The 13,705-nt window shown below is 38.8% G+C and overlaps 1 protein-coding gene across 10 annotated transcripts in view; it reads left to right on the top strand.

The window, feature by feature from the left end:
- Positions 1 to 13,705, top strand: part of SSX2IP (SSX family member 2 interacting protein) — a 46,713-nt gene that overhangs the window by 24,925 nt on the left and 8,083 nt on the right. For 5 of the 10 annotated variants that reach the window (XM_023751788.1, XM_023751793.1, XM_023751787.1 and 2 more), the window contains 6 exons: positions 1,793 to 1,928; positions 3,758 to 3,833; positions 3,915 to 4,092; positions 8,441 to 8,591; positions 11,061 to 11,203; positions 11,539 to 11,712. In XM_023751788.1, coding sequence (XP_023607556.1) covers positions 1,793 to 1,928; positions 3,758 to 3,833; positions 3,915 to 4,092; positions 8,441 to 8,591; positions 11,061 to 11,203; positions 11,539 to 11,712 — 858 coding nt within the window. The remainder of the gene's footprint in view (positions 1 to 1,792; positions 1,929 to 3,757; positions 3,834 to 3,914; positions 4,093 to 8,440; positions 8,592 to 11,060; positions 11,204 to 11,538; positions 11,713 to 13,705) is intronic. The other 5 variants (XM_006086148.3, XM_006086147.3, XM_023751789.1 and 2 more) reach the window with 4 other exon arrangements.

Here is a 13,705-nt window from a genome sequence, read left to right as displayed (position 1 = left end):
GAAAATTTTGACTTGATCTGTTGATTACATGTAAGTGATTTGAAAATAGTTCATCTTCAGTAAGGATTAAGTTAAGCATGATCATCTGTAGTGGGTATTAAGGATGTCTGTGTAGCCTGGCTGGTGTAGCTCAGTGGTTGAGCGTCAACCCAGAAACCAAGAGGTCACCGGGTTCAATTCCCAGTCAGGGCACATGCCTGGGTTACGGGCTCCATCCCCTGGGGGGCAGTTGGGGGGAGGTGTGCAGGAGGCAGCTGATTGATGATGTTTTTCTCTAATCAGTGTTTCTATCTCTGTTCCTCTGCCTTCCTCTCTCTCTAAAAAATCAATAAAAGCATACTGATAAATAAGAAAAAAGAATGTCTGTGTAGCCCTGACCAATTTTTCTCAGTGGAGTGTCAGCCCAAGGACCGAATGGTCTCGGGTTCAATTCCTGGTCAAGGGCAAGTACCTCGGTTGCAGGTTCCCCAGCCCCTGTAGGGGCTCATGCAGGAAGCAACCAATCGATGTGTCTCTCTCACATCAATGTTTCTCTCTCTCCCCCTCCTTCATCCCTTCCTTCTCTCTCCCTCCTCTCTCCTTTCCACTCTCTCTGGAAGTCAATGGAAAAAATATCCTCAGGTGAGGATTAAAAAAAGAAAAAGGAAAAAGAATATCTATGTAAAATAGAACTTACTTTCTATTAAGGGCTGCTTGAGAAACCATAGAAGAAATTAACATTTACCACTAGTCTCAGGCATTTAATAGATACTCAGCAAATGTTTGAATCGGATTCTGCTGTTTGTACTTACTCTAATTTGAGAACTGTTTATGGTCAGAGAAAAATGAACCTGTTTACCTGCTGCCATGAACTGAACCATGGCTATAATCTGCCTTGTCACAGATTGATAAGGAATAGAGTGATTCAAGTCATTCCTATAAGGAAGTCACTACAAATGATCAGGTGCATTCTACTTGTTTCAGATGAAGCTTTAATCACTAACATTTCCATAAATGAGTTTCTGGCTTCTAAGTGATCAGGAGTTATATATGCAGAGTGAAAGGTGTAGAACAGCAATTTTCAACCGGTGTGCCACAAGGATTTTTAAAACATGCAGTACCTGACTATTTAGTCAGGGGCACTGACCTCTTTCCTTAGGTTGTCAAATAAAAAAATGTGCAACACAGTAATAGCCGCTCAATGTGAATGAATCAAAATTATACTCATTTTTTGTCAGATCAGCCAAAAATATAATATTTTTAGTTGTGTGCTACAGGATTTTAGTAATTAGTTGATGTGTGCCATGAGATGAAAAAGGTTGAAAATCACTGGTGTAGAAGATAATTTAGAAAGTTAGCAACAATGGACATTTCAGAATTAAAAATAAAAGTTTGATGTGATTCGTTTAAATGATATTTTATTTTAAAATATATGTTTTTTATCGATTTCAAAAAGGAAGGGAGCAAGAGAGAGAGAAACATCAGTGATAAGAGAGAATCATTGATTGGCTGCCTCCTGTATGCTTCACACTGGAGATCAAGCCTGCAACCCAGGCATGTGCCCTGACCAGGAATTGAACCATGACCTCCTGGTTCATAGGTCGACACTCAACCACTGACCACACTGGCCGGGCTAGATGATATTTTAAAGAGTGATTTCCAGTGGTTATGGAGAAGCAAGAATAAGCCTAGAATTTTTTAACTATTTTATAGGGAAGTGAATACTAGGACTTTTTTTCTCTTTTGAATTTGTGAATTTTAATTGGGTTTATCAATCCTAAAGGGACACATTTAATAGAAATTCTTTTTTCAGGTACAAAAATTACAGAATATCATTGCAAGTCGAGCTACTCAATATAATCATGATATGAAGAGAAAAGAGCGTGAATATAATAAACTAAAGGAACGTCTACATCAACTTGTTATGAACAAGAAGGATAAAAAAATAGGTAAGAAGTGGCTGGCTAAGACAGAACAAGAGGAATAAATGCTATGTTAAGAAATAAATGTAAAAGCATTGAGCACAATAATTCCTGAAATATTATTTTCATGCTTAAACAATTTTTAAAGATGGTATATGTCCATATAAACTAGAAATTGAGGCAACTGGTAAGGGAAAAAAGAGGTAATTTGCTTTGCTTATTACTTGCATATAAGAATTGCATTTCTTGTTAACATGGTAAGTGTGGATTAATCCATAGAGGAGAAATAAGCCAGAGGACACACTCTAATCTTCCATAATAAAGAACCAATAATATTAAAAATCAGGATCAGTTGTTTAGATCAATAGAAGTATGCTTTTGAGAAAATAGTTCATCAGACTAATAATTTGTCAGTTTGAGTTCCCTTAAATTGAGTTGTGCATTTTGAAACAACTATTCAAAAGGATGAACTATGAAAGTTATGCTTATATTTGTGTGGACTAGTATTTTTTTAAATTTATAATTTACTTCATGCCAAAATATGAGTAATTTCAAGTAAATAGCATAGATTGAGAGGTAGATCTATACATACACAGAAGTAGAGTACACAGATAATTTCGCTGGCCTGATGAGATTCAGGAGACAGAGAACGTGTGCGTTTATTTATTGAAGCATGGTTTCTAGTGGACAGTGTACTGTCCTGTAATCTGTATTGTACAGGCGCACCCCTAAGCTGTCTTTCTAAACTGAACTGGGACTTGCATGCAATAGCTGACGAGCAGATGTTTCCAGCTGTCACCTGGTAGGCTCTGTCTGCTATCATCCAGCCATCAGTGTTGACCGTATCACTGTCATGCTGTATAGCAGAGGTGTTGCAGTTTTTCAAAGATTTTATTTTTAAAATCATTAAAAAATGAAAGTGTAATAAGCAATTAAGACAAGGTTGAAAATCTCTAGGTATTCTGAGGTAATAAATCTAAAATTGCACTTGGACACTCATTGTTGTTTAAGGTTGGTTAACCGTGTGTTCATTTATGAAGGAAATAAAATTAAAGGATGAAATGCTAGAAGTATAAAATGTATCGCCCAGTTAGAGAAGTTGATTAAAAATGTTACTCTGGTGACAGAGCCCTTATTTTATGGGGGGTGTGGCTGTTTCACCTTGTCCAAACCCAGTTGGAAGTGACAGGTTCATAATGGTTTTCTCAGTTCTAAAATGACAACTTACTCCCATCTTTCTTCTTATGTCAACTGCTTCCAACTCCGTGTGGTGCAGACAAGGCGTTAATGCTGGCACAGGGCCTTCCTGATTGACTCCTTTACCGCTGCTGCTGCTACAGGGCTTGGCAAACTTCTTCTGTAAAGTTCAAATACTAAATATTTTTGCTTTTATGGGGTCTAACTGATTCATCTCTGCCAGTGCAGTATAAAGGTAGCTGTAGACAATATATAAGCAAATTGTGTGGTTGTGTTCTAATAAGACTTTATTTATAAAATCAGGCAGTCGGCATGTAGGCCCTGATGATAACATTAATGACAATAAGATAACATTTATTAGGTATTTACTGTGTTAAGTGCTTTAACATTTCTTTTGTTCTTCACAACTTCTCGTTGGTATATACTTTCATTATTACCTGTATCGATGAAGAAACAGGCTCAGCAGTTAAATAACTTGCCAAGATTCAGTGCTTATAAATGATGAAACCGTAATTTGAAATCTGGGCTGATTGAGCCCAAAACAACTTTCAGTCTATATACCAGGTTGACTTACGTCCTTGATGCGTTATGGAATGTATTAGGGTTTTAAACACTTAAACGTGTGTGGTGAAGATTGGCTTTGTTTTGTGTTCTTGTAGCTATGGAAGTTTTAAATTATGTGGGCAGAGCTGATGGAAAAAGAGGCTCTTGGAGGACTGGTAAAAGTGAAGCAAGGTAAGGTCCAATTTAAATTGATAAATTTAACCAGACTCTTCTTTCTATGCTGCATTTTCATACTGACAGTTTCTTTTTCAGGAATGAAGATGAAATGTATAAAATTCTCTTGAATGATTATGAATATCGTCAGAAACAAATCCTAACAGAAAATGCTGAACTTAAGAAGGTTCTTCAGCAAATGAAAAAGGAAATGATTTCTCTTCTTTCTCCCCAAAAGCAGAAACCTGTAGAAAAAGCAGATGATAGCACAGGAACTGTAAGTGGCTCTTTCCTTTCAGATTGCTAATTAGAACTGTTGAAGCAACAAACAGGTATTCTCCATGGGGACACTGTTAATATTTTGGACAGGACACTCTCTGCTATGCTACCCCAGTCACCATGACAACCAAAAAAATGTCCGTTTCCAGACGTGTCTTGGGAAATGATGGAGATTATCATTTGTCCAAACCCAGTTGGAAGTGACAGGTTCATAATGGTTTTATCAGTTCTAAAATGACAACTTTTATATGCGCCAAACACTGTAATCATTAAAGTTATAATTTACTTCATGCCAAAATATGTAAGAAGTGGCTGGCTAAGACAGAACAAGAGGAATAAATGCTATGTTAAGAAATAAATGTAAAAGCATTGAGCACAATAATTCCTGAAATATTATTTTCATGCTTAAACAATTTTTAAAGATGGTATATGTCCATATAAACTAGAAATTGAGGCAACTGGTAAGGGAAAAAAGAGGTAATTTGCTTTGCTTATTACTTGCATATAAGAATTGCATTTCTTGTTAACATGGTAAGTGTGGATTAATCCATAGAGGAGAAATAAGCCAGAGGACACACTCTAATCTTCCATAATAAAGAACCAATAATATTAAAAATCAGGATCAGTTGTTTAGATCAATAGAAGTATGCTAAACACTGATGACATAATATGCGCCAAACACTGTAATCATTTTTATAAGCATTGTGTCATTTCATTATTCTTATAATTTGATGCTTTTGATACTATAATTATCCCCATTGTGTAGATGAAGACACCTGAGGCACAGTGGTCAGCCCAGTGTCACACATGACCCAACCAGGATTTGCGTCCAAGTCCTTCCTCCTCCAGAGTTCATGTTTTTAACCACTGTGCCATATTCTTTAAATATTTTACTTCGAGTACGGTGTGCTTAAGCAGGCTCTGCTTTTCAGAGAGTGAAGCCTTTGTTAACGCTAGGAACCAAATAATCATTCATTTTGTAAAAATATTGAGTATGCATTATGTTCTAGTCCCTGGAAAGAAAATTATAAAAATATTTTTAAAAATATATTTTTATTGATTTCAGAGAGGAAGGGAAAGGGAGAGAGAGATGGAAACATCAGTGATGAGAGAATCATTGATCAGCTGCCTCCCACATGCCCCCTACTACCTCCCTGGGGATTGAGCCTGCAACCTGGGCATGTGCCCTGACCAAAAATTGAGCTGTGACCTCCTGGTTCATAGGTCAACTCTCAACCACTGAGCCACACTGACAGAGCAAGTCTCTAAAAAGATTTTGACTTTTCCCGGTCTTTGTTTGGGCTGCTGTAACAAAGTATCATAGACTGGTTTATAAACAACAGAAATTTATTTCTCGCAGTTCTGGAGCCTGGAAATCCAAATTGGTGCCAGCAGATTCGGTGCCTGGTGAGAGCACTTTTTTTGCTGCACATTGCTGACTTGTACATGGTGGAAAGAGAGTCGGAGAGCTCATGGCTCCCTTTTATAGAGGCACTCATCCCATTCATGAGGGCTCTACTCATGACCTAATCACCTCCCAAAGACCACACCTCCTAATACCTTCCCATTGGGGGTTAGAATTTCAACGTATGAATTTTGAGGGAGCACAACATTCAGTCCATTGCATCTGCAAGACGTACTTTTTGAGAGAGACACAGATATAGAGAAGTTATAATTCTACTAGAGGCCCGGTGCACAAAATTCATGCACTTGGCTGGGGGTCCCTCAGCCCAGCCTGTGCCCTCTAGCAGTCTGGGAGCCCTCGGGGGATGTCTGACTGACGGCTCACACTACCGCTGCTGAGCTCGCCGGTAGTGAGCCCGGCTTCTGGCTGAGCGGCACTCCCCCCATGGGAGCACACTGACCACCAGGGGGCAGCTGCTGTGTTGAGCATCTACCCCCCTGGTGGTCAGTGCACATCATAGCGAGCGGTTGAGCGGCCTTATTAGCATATTACCCTTTGATTGGTTGAATGGCTGACCAGACGACCAGACACTTAGCATATTAGGCTTTTATTATATAAGATAGTTATTATGGAGCTATAATAGGTTAGTGCAGTGTGTAAAACAGAACAGATATGGCAACTAAGGAAGGCATCACAGAGCAAGTGACATTTGAGTTGGCTTTTAAAAAATTAGTAGATGTTTTTGAGGTAGAAAGCATGGGAAAGCATTTGATGAACGGAGAATAATATGTACAAAGGTCTGAAAAAGCAAGTCATATAATGGTGGAAGTTCTTTTAACTCTATTGCTTTACATAGAAGTTTAAATTCTGGATTCAAGATGCATGACTAAAATTTGAAACTAATAGTGTTGGTGGAAAGTGTTAATTACCAGCAAGTTACCAGGACTTATTTTTGTATTCCCCCTGTTTTTAAGGTGTTGGTGGTATAGTGGTGAGCATAGCTGCCTTCCCTCTGTTTTTAAGGTTTTCATTACACCACTTCCCTTTTACGAAAAAGCTACATTAGTACGTGTTTTCACCAACCAAAAGAAATCTAAAGAGAATTTCCCTTTTAAATTAATAGTCTTTGCTTCTTCACTTTATGACATTTCAGTTTATGGAAGGTTTCATAGGCGCACTCTACTTTTGGATATTGGGGGAAACCGGTTTTACTTGTATTAGAGATTCGGCCTATGCCCACCCCACCTCTTACCTTTCTTTTTTTTTTCTTCTTTAAAAACAGCATTATCTGAATGTTCTTTTAAACTCTACAATTAGGGGCTTCCTTGATGCCTTATATTTAGTTAACCTTTTTCTCTCAAAGTCCCTCTTTTCAGGTCAGTTCTTAACATTCACTAATACCTCTCCAGGATTAGCAGAGTTCCCATTACTCCTGTGGTTGCTTAGCTTTTGGCCCAACTTTTACTAACTTCTTATTACCAGCTTTTATTCAGCAAAAGTAGTGGTAAATAAAGATCTTTCTCATAATTAAATTCCCCTTTTCCCCAATTATTTAGCCAGCGGTAGTATCTGTGTAATTCATTATTCAAACATTTAGGGTTGGAGAAACAATCTCTTAAGTATATTTTCTGTTTTTAAAAGTGTATTTTCTGTTTTTCTACATCTTCTTTCTGTTAAAATTGAAGTAATTCAGTTGGAGCATTATAGCAAGAGGAATAAGTTGTAATGTTGGAATATCTAGGTAGCATCCAAGTGTCGTTTATTTTTTATTTTGCTTACCTAATTGTAGCGAAAATTTATACTCAAAATTCACATTAAATGAATTTTTCATTTTCATTTTGTGGTTTTAGAATTTCAACTTGGAAATGTGTAGCAGTTTGTTATTTTCAAATAATGGATTTGCAGTATTTTTTAAATATATAGAAGAGAAGGTTTAGCTCCTTGGAAAAGTTACTGGCAAATAGCTTTGGAAGATTGGCAATAACCGGAGTCACAGTGAGCTACACTCTGGGCATTTTCCCACTGGCTCCCTGGGAGACCTTGACCTCTGCAGCCCATCACTGACCTCAGACTATTGATGCAGTTCTTCTCACTCAGTTAGGACTGTTCTATGTAGATTCAGATTATTATGACATACTCATTTTAATATCGTTTCTGTATGTTCTTTATTCTGCTTTGATTCTATTTGATCATATGCAATAATTAAGTTTGTTACACTTTCCTGTGATTTAATGTCTTGGTAGAATTCACAAAGAAAAATAACCTCCAATTTCATTTTTTAAAATTATATGAGAAAAATAGAACTAACAGATGCTTTTACTTTGGAAATTATTTCACAGGTTGTTTAAGCAGCGTAAGATTGGAGACCAGTTGATCTAACTTTACCTCACTTCTACTTCTTGGCTGTGTGACATTGGGCAAGTTACTCTTTCTCTAAGCCTGAGTTTGGAAGATTAATTAATATGTGAAAGCATCTAAAACAGCGGTTCTCAACTTGTGGGTCTCGACCCCTTTGGCGATCAAACAACCCTTTCACAGAGGTCGCCTAAGACCATCCTGCATATCAGATATTTACATCACAATTCATAACAGTAGCAACATTACAGTTATGAAGTAGCAACGAAAATAATTTTATGCTTGGGTCACAACATGAGGAACTGTATTTAAAGGGCCAGAAGGTTGAGAACCACTGATCTAAAACATTAGACAGATAGTAACTTCCTCACACACCTCAAATTCAGGTTTGAAGAGACCTGATTTGGGGAATTTCTACCTTCAATATTAATTGCTTTTTCTTAAAATACTTACGTTAAGTACTGGGTCATATATGCTTAAGATACAGCACAGAAATGATTTTGATAAGTAGTTGACAGACAGTCTGATTACTACTGCCTATGTGCCTAAAGCCATTTTAAGATACTGGTCTTTTTATGTCTTGTAGGGTATCTCTGATGTTGAAGAAGATCCTGGGGAACTGAGTAGAGAGAGTATATGGGACCTTTCCTGTGAAACTGTGAGAGAGCAGCTTACAAACAGCATCAGGAAACAGTGGAGAATTTTGAAAAGTCACGTAGAAAAACTTGATAACCAAGGTAACTACTGCCTAAATGCATGCAAAGTGAGTAGTGACACTCAGTAAACTTAATTTTCCTTCATATAAAAGCCAGTTTGGTGGTTTAAAAAGCAAGACTGCCAACTTGTAGTTGTGAGGTTGAATCTCACTGAGAAAATGTACTTGGCGCCCAGAGTGCATCTTTCTCTGGAAAGCGGATGTCATGATTCATGTGCTCTGAATGCACGTGGATACAGTGATCAGTCTCTTACTAATCTTGGAAATCAAGAAGTAGTAACCATCATACAGTATAAATATGAACCTTTTGCTTATTCTAGATACCTGCATCTAAGATCCTAATAATCCACTTTTAAATTATTTTCAAACTAAATGATGTTCATGTATTTGTGTCAGGGAGTCTGCAAGTAGAATATCCAGGTCTCTGTTCCCTACATGTAACACTTAACAGTTTGGTGCAAATCTTTTTAGACTTTTCTCTCTGCATTTCCAAAATATTTATTTAAAAATACAAACACACAAAACCAAAAATTGGATATTTTAAACATCTTTTCCTGTCAATACATATAGTATAGATAGATTTACATGTCCTTAATATGTCCTTAATATTTTATATTTATTAAAGTTTACATGCTTTTAAATCAAGAAAATTAACTTTCTGTTCAGTAAGTGGTTTAATTAAAAAAATTATTCTAAATTGTCAAAAATAACAAACTCAGTGCCATTTGTCTTCAGTAATAAAGAGCAATCAGCAGGTGGTGTGGAGGGGATCAATGGGGGTAAAAGGGGGCCATTTGTAATACTTTCAACAATAAAGATACATCTACATTAATAAAAGACAAAGATGCTAATTGACCATAACTTCGCTATGTCCAAGCCACGCCCACCAGCCAGTCAGAGCGACTATATGCAAATTAACCCAACCAAGATGGCAGCTGGCAGCAACGGAGCTGGAGCAAGCAGGAGGCTTGGTTGCCCCGCCGATGGAGGAAGCCAAGCTTCCCACCTGCTCTGGCCGGCTGTGGCCTTCTGCAAAAGGCAACAAAGTTTCAATTATAGAAGCTAAATAAATCCAAGATACCTGTTTCCAGCCAGCCTCTACTGGGAGCTTGGGTGGCTGGGGGCTTTGGCCAGCCTGCAAACAGCCATCAGCCCCTCACCCAGGATGGCCACACCCTCATCGGGTTAGGGTTCCTGCTGGGGGGCTTGGCTAGGTGTTGGTGGTATAGCCATCACCCCCTCACCCAGGCTGGCCAGTCACTCCAGCGGGACCTCTACCTGAAGGGGCTGTGGCCAGCCTGCAAACAGCCATCAGCCCCTCACCCAGGCTGGCCAGGCACCTCAGCGGGACCCCCACCCTGATCCGGGACACCTTCAGGGCAAACCAGCCAGCCCCCACCCATGCACCAGGCCTCTATCCTATATAATAAAAGGGTAATATGCAAATTGACCCTAACAGCAGAACGACTGGGAATCACTGGTCACTATGACACACACTGTCCACCAGGGGGCAGACACTCAATGCAGGAGCTGCCTCCTGGTGGTCAGTGCGCTCCCACAGGGGAGCTCTGCTCAGCCACAAGCCAGGCTGACGGCTGCTAGTACAGTGGTGGTGGTGGGAGCGTCTCCTGCCTCCTCAGCAGCGCTAAGGATGTCCGACTGCAGCTACACCTGCTCCCCGCTGACAAGTAGACATCCCCCGAGCTCTCCTGGGCTGCCAGAGGGATGTCTTACTGCCAGCTTAGGTCCAATCCCCCGGGGAGCGGGCCTAAGCCAGCAGGTGGTCATTCCCCAAGGGGTCCCAGACTGTGAGAGGGCACAGGCCGGGCTGAGGGACCCTCCCGAGTGCACAAATTTTTGTATACTGGGCCTCTAGTTTTTAAAATAAATAAATAAAGAGCAATCAGCAAACTTATGTAAGTACCAAAATTAGTTGACAAGAGATTGTATTGACTTGGGTGAGTCTTCATTGTCTGTTAGTAAATAGCAAGTATGTTTGGGTTTCCTGTTTTTCAAAGTCTAAACCAGAGAGTGAGATTTGTAGCACTGCGTTGGCCTTGGAAGAAGTGTTAAAAGAACATAGTTTATGCAGGTCAGTTATTTTTCCCTTCTGTGAATATAGGTTGTTCATTTTTAATTAGGACATAATCTTGAATAAATATGGATTACAAAGTTAATGTTGGCAATGAAGGTCTATTTGTGTGGCTATCCTTTAGTCCAAAAGGGTGCCAATTTATAGTTGTCATGAACTCCTTATAGTTGCTTTGCTTTTTAAATTTTTCAAGTATTAAAATAATATAAATTTAATTTTAATATATAGTAGCTTATGAATTTTTAAAGAGCACAGGAAAATATTAATCCTTCAGGAAGCTTATGAGATTCCCGAAAGAGAAAAGTTCCGAGAGCTTGATTTTTAAGTGTATGTCCAAAAGACACCGTAAGCTAAGTGGTGACTATTAAACTTATGTCAAATTTACTACTTTTATGTTAGTTTCAAAGGTCCACTTAGAAGGTTTTAACGATGAAGATGTAATTTCACGACAAGACCATGAGGAAGAAACCGAAAAACTTGAGTTAGAAATTCAGCAGTGTAAAGAAATGATTAAAACTCAACAACAACTTTTACAGGTAAATGTGAGTTACTTTTTAAAACTATTCTTCCTTGAGAAGGACCAGAATGTTACTGAATCTTACGAGATTAAGTTCCTTTATTTCATAAGATCTGTAGTATTTGACACTTGTCTGACCTAAGGTCTCTGCTTCCTAACAGGTAGATTTCACACCATTGCTTAGTTGGTCTTGGCCAGTTAGAGTAGAAGCGTTTGGGGAATGGCACACCTCAGTCGACGTTCTCATTCTTCCTAATTTCTGTCCATCCGCTCAAGTTTGACTTGCCCTCCCTTGTTTCGTTTCAACTTGGGGGAGTGTTGCAGGGGCCCTCAGGAACTTACTGTTTTAAAATCTAATAGCAGCAGCTTGCTACTGCATGTGATGACGATACCACTTCACTGCTACGAGACTGTTATTTGTTGGAAGAAAAGGAGCGCCTCAAAGAAGAGTGGTCCCTATTTAAAGAGCAAAAAAAGAATTTCGAGAAAGAAAGACAAAGCTTTACGGAAGCTGCCATTCGCCTAGGATTGGAGGTATTTTAACCAATTGGCTTTCCTTGTAGCACTTTTGAGAATTGTAGGGAGGCCTCAGTAGAATGCATCTAAGTTCTGTGTCCATTTAAAACTATTTACCAGTGATTTCATCAATAACTTGAAATGAAAGAGATGCTAAGCATGTGAACTATAGAAGGATATCTTTTTGCCTTTACCAGATTTGGGATTGAAAAATTAAAAAAACCACAGCAACTAAGCATTCATTATCCCTTTTGGATTAGCTTTCTACTATTAAGTGTTTAGCTTCACAAGAGAGATCTCTTTTGGGCATATGTCATCTGTCCATTGTCAATAGATAGTGTCAGAAGACAGTGCAAACAAGGGTATGTTTGTTGTTTTGTTTTTATAAAAGGAAGTGTGGTAAAAAGTGAAGTTCTTTCTCCTTTCGGGCCCTCGTCCAGGAGTGTGGGCCTCCCAGTTAGCGGTTAGGACTGTTGTGTATGCATGTCCTCAGCTTGTTTTTTTTACTCAGCGGTGTATTGCCTACAGATTTCCCTTTCAACAATTACAGAAGTAATGTCAGGACCTGGTTTAAAAAATAAAATCAACCCATACAAAAAGCTAAAAAGTGAGACAATACCCTCCTTTCTCATTGCCAGTTTAATTCCTCAGAGGTAACCACTGTTACAAGTTTCTATTTGTCATTCTTCTGGGAAGTATTATACTATTTTAACTTTAATATATTTCAACTTTTTTTTTAAAATATATTTTATTGATTTTTTACAGAGAGGAAGGGAGAGGGATAGAGAGTTAGAAACATCGATGAGAGAGAAACATCGACCAGCCGCCTCCTGTACACCCCCCACTGGGGATGTGCCCGCAACCAACGTACATGCCCTTGACCGGAATTGAACCCGGGACCCTTCAGTCCACAGGCCGACGCTCTATCCACTGAGCCAAACCGGTTTCGGCTACTTTTTTTTTTTCTTGATACCAGTCTATTGATTCCCCACTATGAAAGACTAGGCATTTAAAGTCCTTATCTTGACTACCATCTATACTGTTCCTTATATCTGGCTTCTTTATAATATCGTTACTTTTTACACTACTTTTTTAAAAATTGCTTTTTCTGATTAGCCTTTTTACTTTGAATAAACTGTTTAACACATTTACTTCATGTTTGCTCAACTTCAGACAGTATTAGCTTATCCTTGCGATGAAAGAAGGCATCCTCCTAGTTACTTCATTGCGCTTGCCCCTCCACTTCTGATGTGATAATTGTTTTTCACTGTCAAGTGATATCACATTCATATTCTGTCCTGCAATATAATCCAAGTGAAGTACTTTGTGTAAGATTGAGACTTAAAAGTTGAAAACCAGGAAAGAACATTGATAACAGCATGATTGTTAAATATTATTCATTTATAACCAAGTAATAAATTTGGACACATAGAAAATCTTCTGTGTTACTAAGACTGCCACCTGGGAGAGAATCTTCTGTGCATCACTGTGGAGTAAATGCTTTGATTGTCTTTGTAGCCTCCTTTATGATTTCCTGACTCAAATTCAGCCATCATGTTTCTTCTATCTCAGGTTACCCTCTTTCTCAGGTTCCTTTTTCAGTAATCTGCATTACCTTATTCATTTTCTCATAAGTAGTGTGTGAGTGAAAACTGTTTTGAAATACAGAATATACAGAAGTGTATTCATACTTGATTGGTTTGGCTGGATATAGAATTTAGGTTCCAACTTTTCCCCTTGAAACTTTGAAAAAGTAATTCCTTTTCTCCTCCTCCTCCTCCTCCCCCTCCTCCTCCTCCTCCTCCTCCTCCTCGTCCTCCTCCTCCTCCTCCTCATCCTCTTCTTCTCTCGCTGTGGCTCTCACTCTCCCGCTTTGGGAGGACTCGAACGAGGATATTTTTCCAGTTAATTTTGAAGTACAGTGAAAGAGAGAGCGCGCGACAGAGAGCGACCTTGATGAGAAAGAGAAACATCAGCTGGTTGGCCATGCGGCGTAAGACAAGGGGCCGTA

The sequence above is a fragment of the Myotis lucifugus genome, unplaced genomic scaffold (assembly GCF_000147115.1).
Source record: "Myotis lucifugus unplaced genomic scaffold, Myoluc2.0 scaffold_25, whole genome shotgun sequence".
Taxonomy (NCBI): domain Eukaryota; kingdom Metazoa; phylum Chordata; class Mammalia; order Chiroptera; family Vespertilionidae; genus Myotis; species Myotis lucifugus.
The sequence above is the reverse complement of the archived record's forward strand: the minus strand, read 5'-3'. Positions and strand labels throughout refer to the sequence as shown.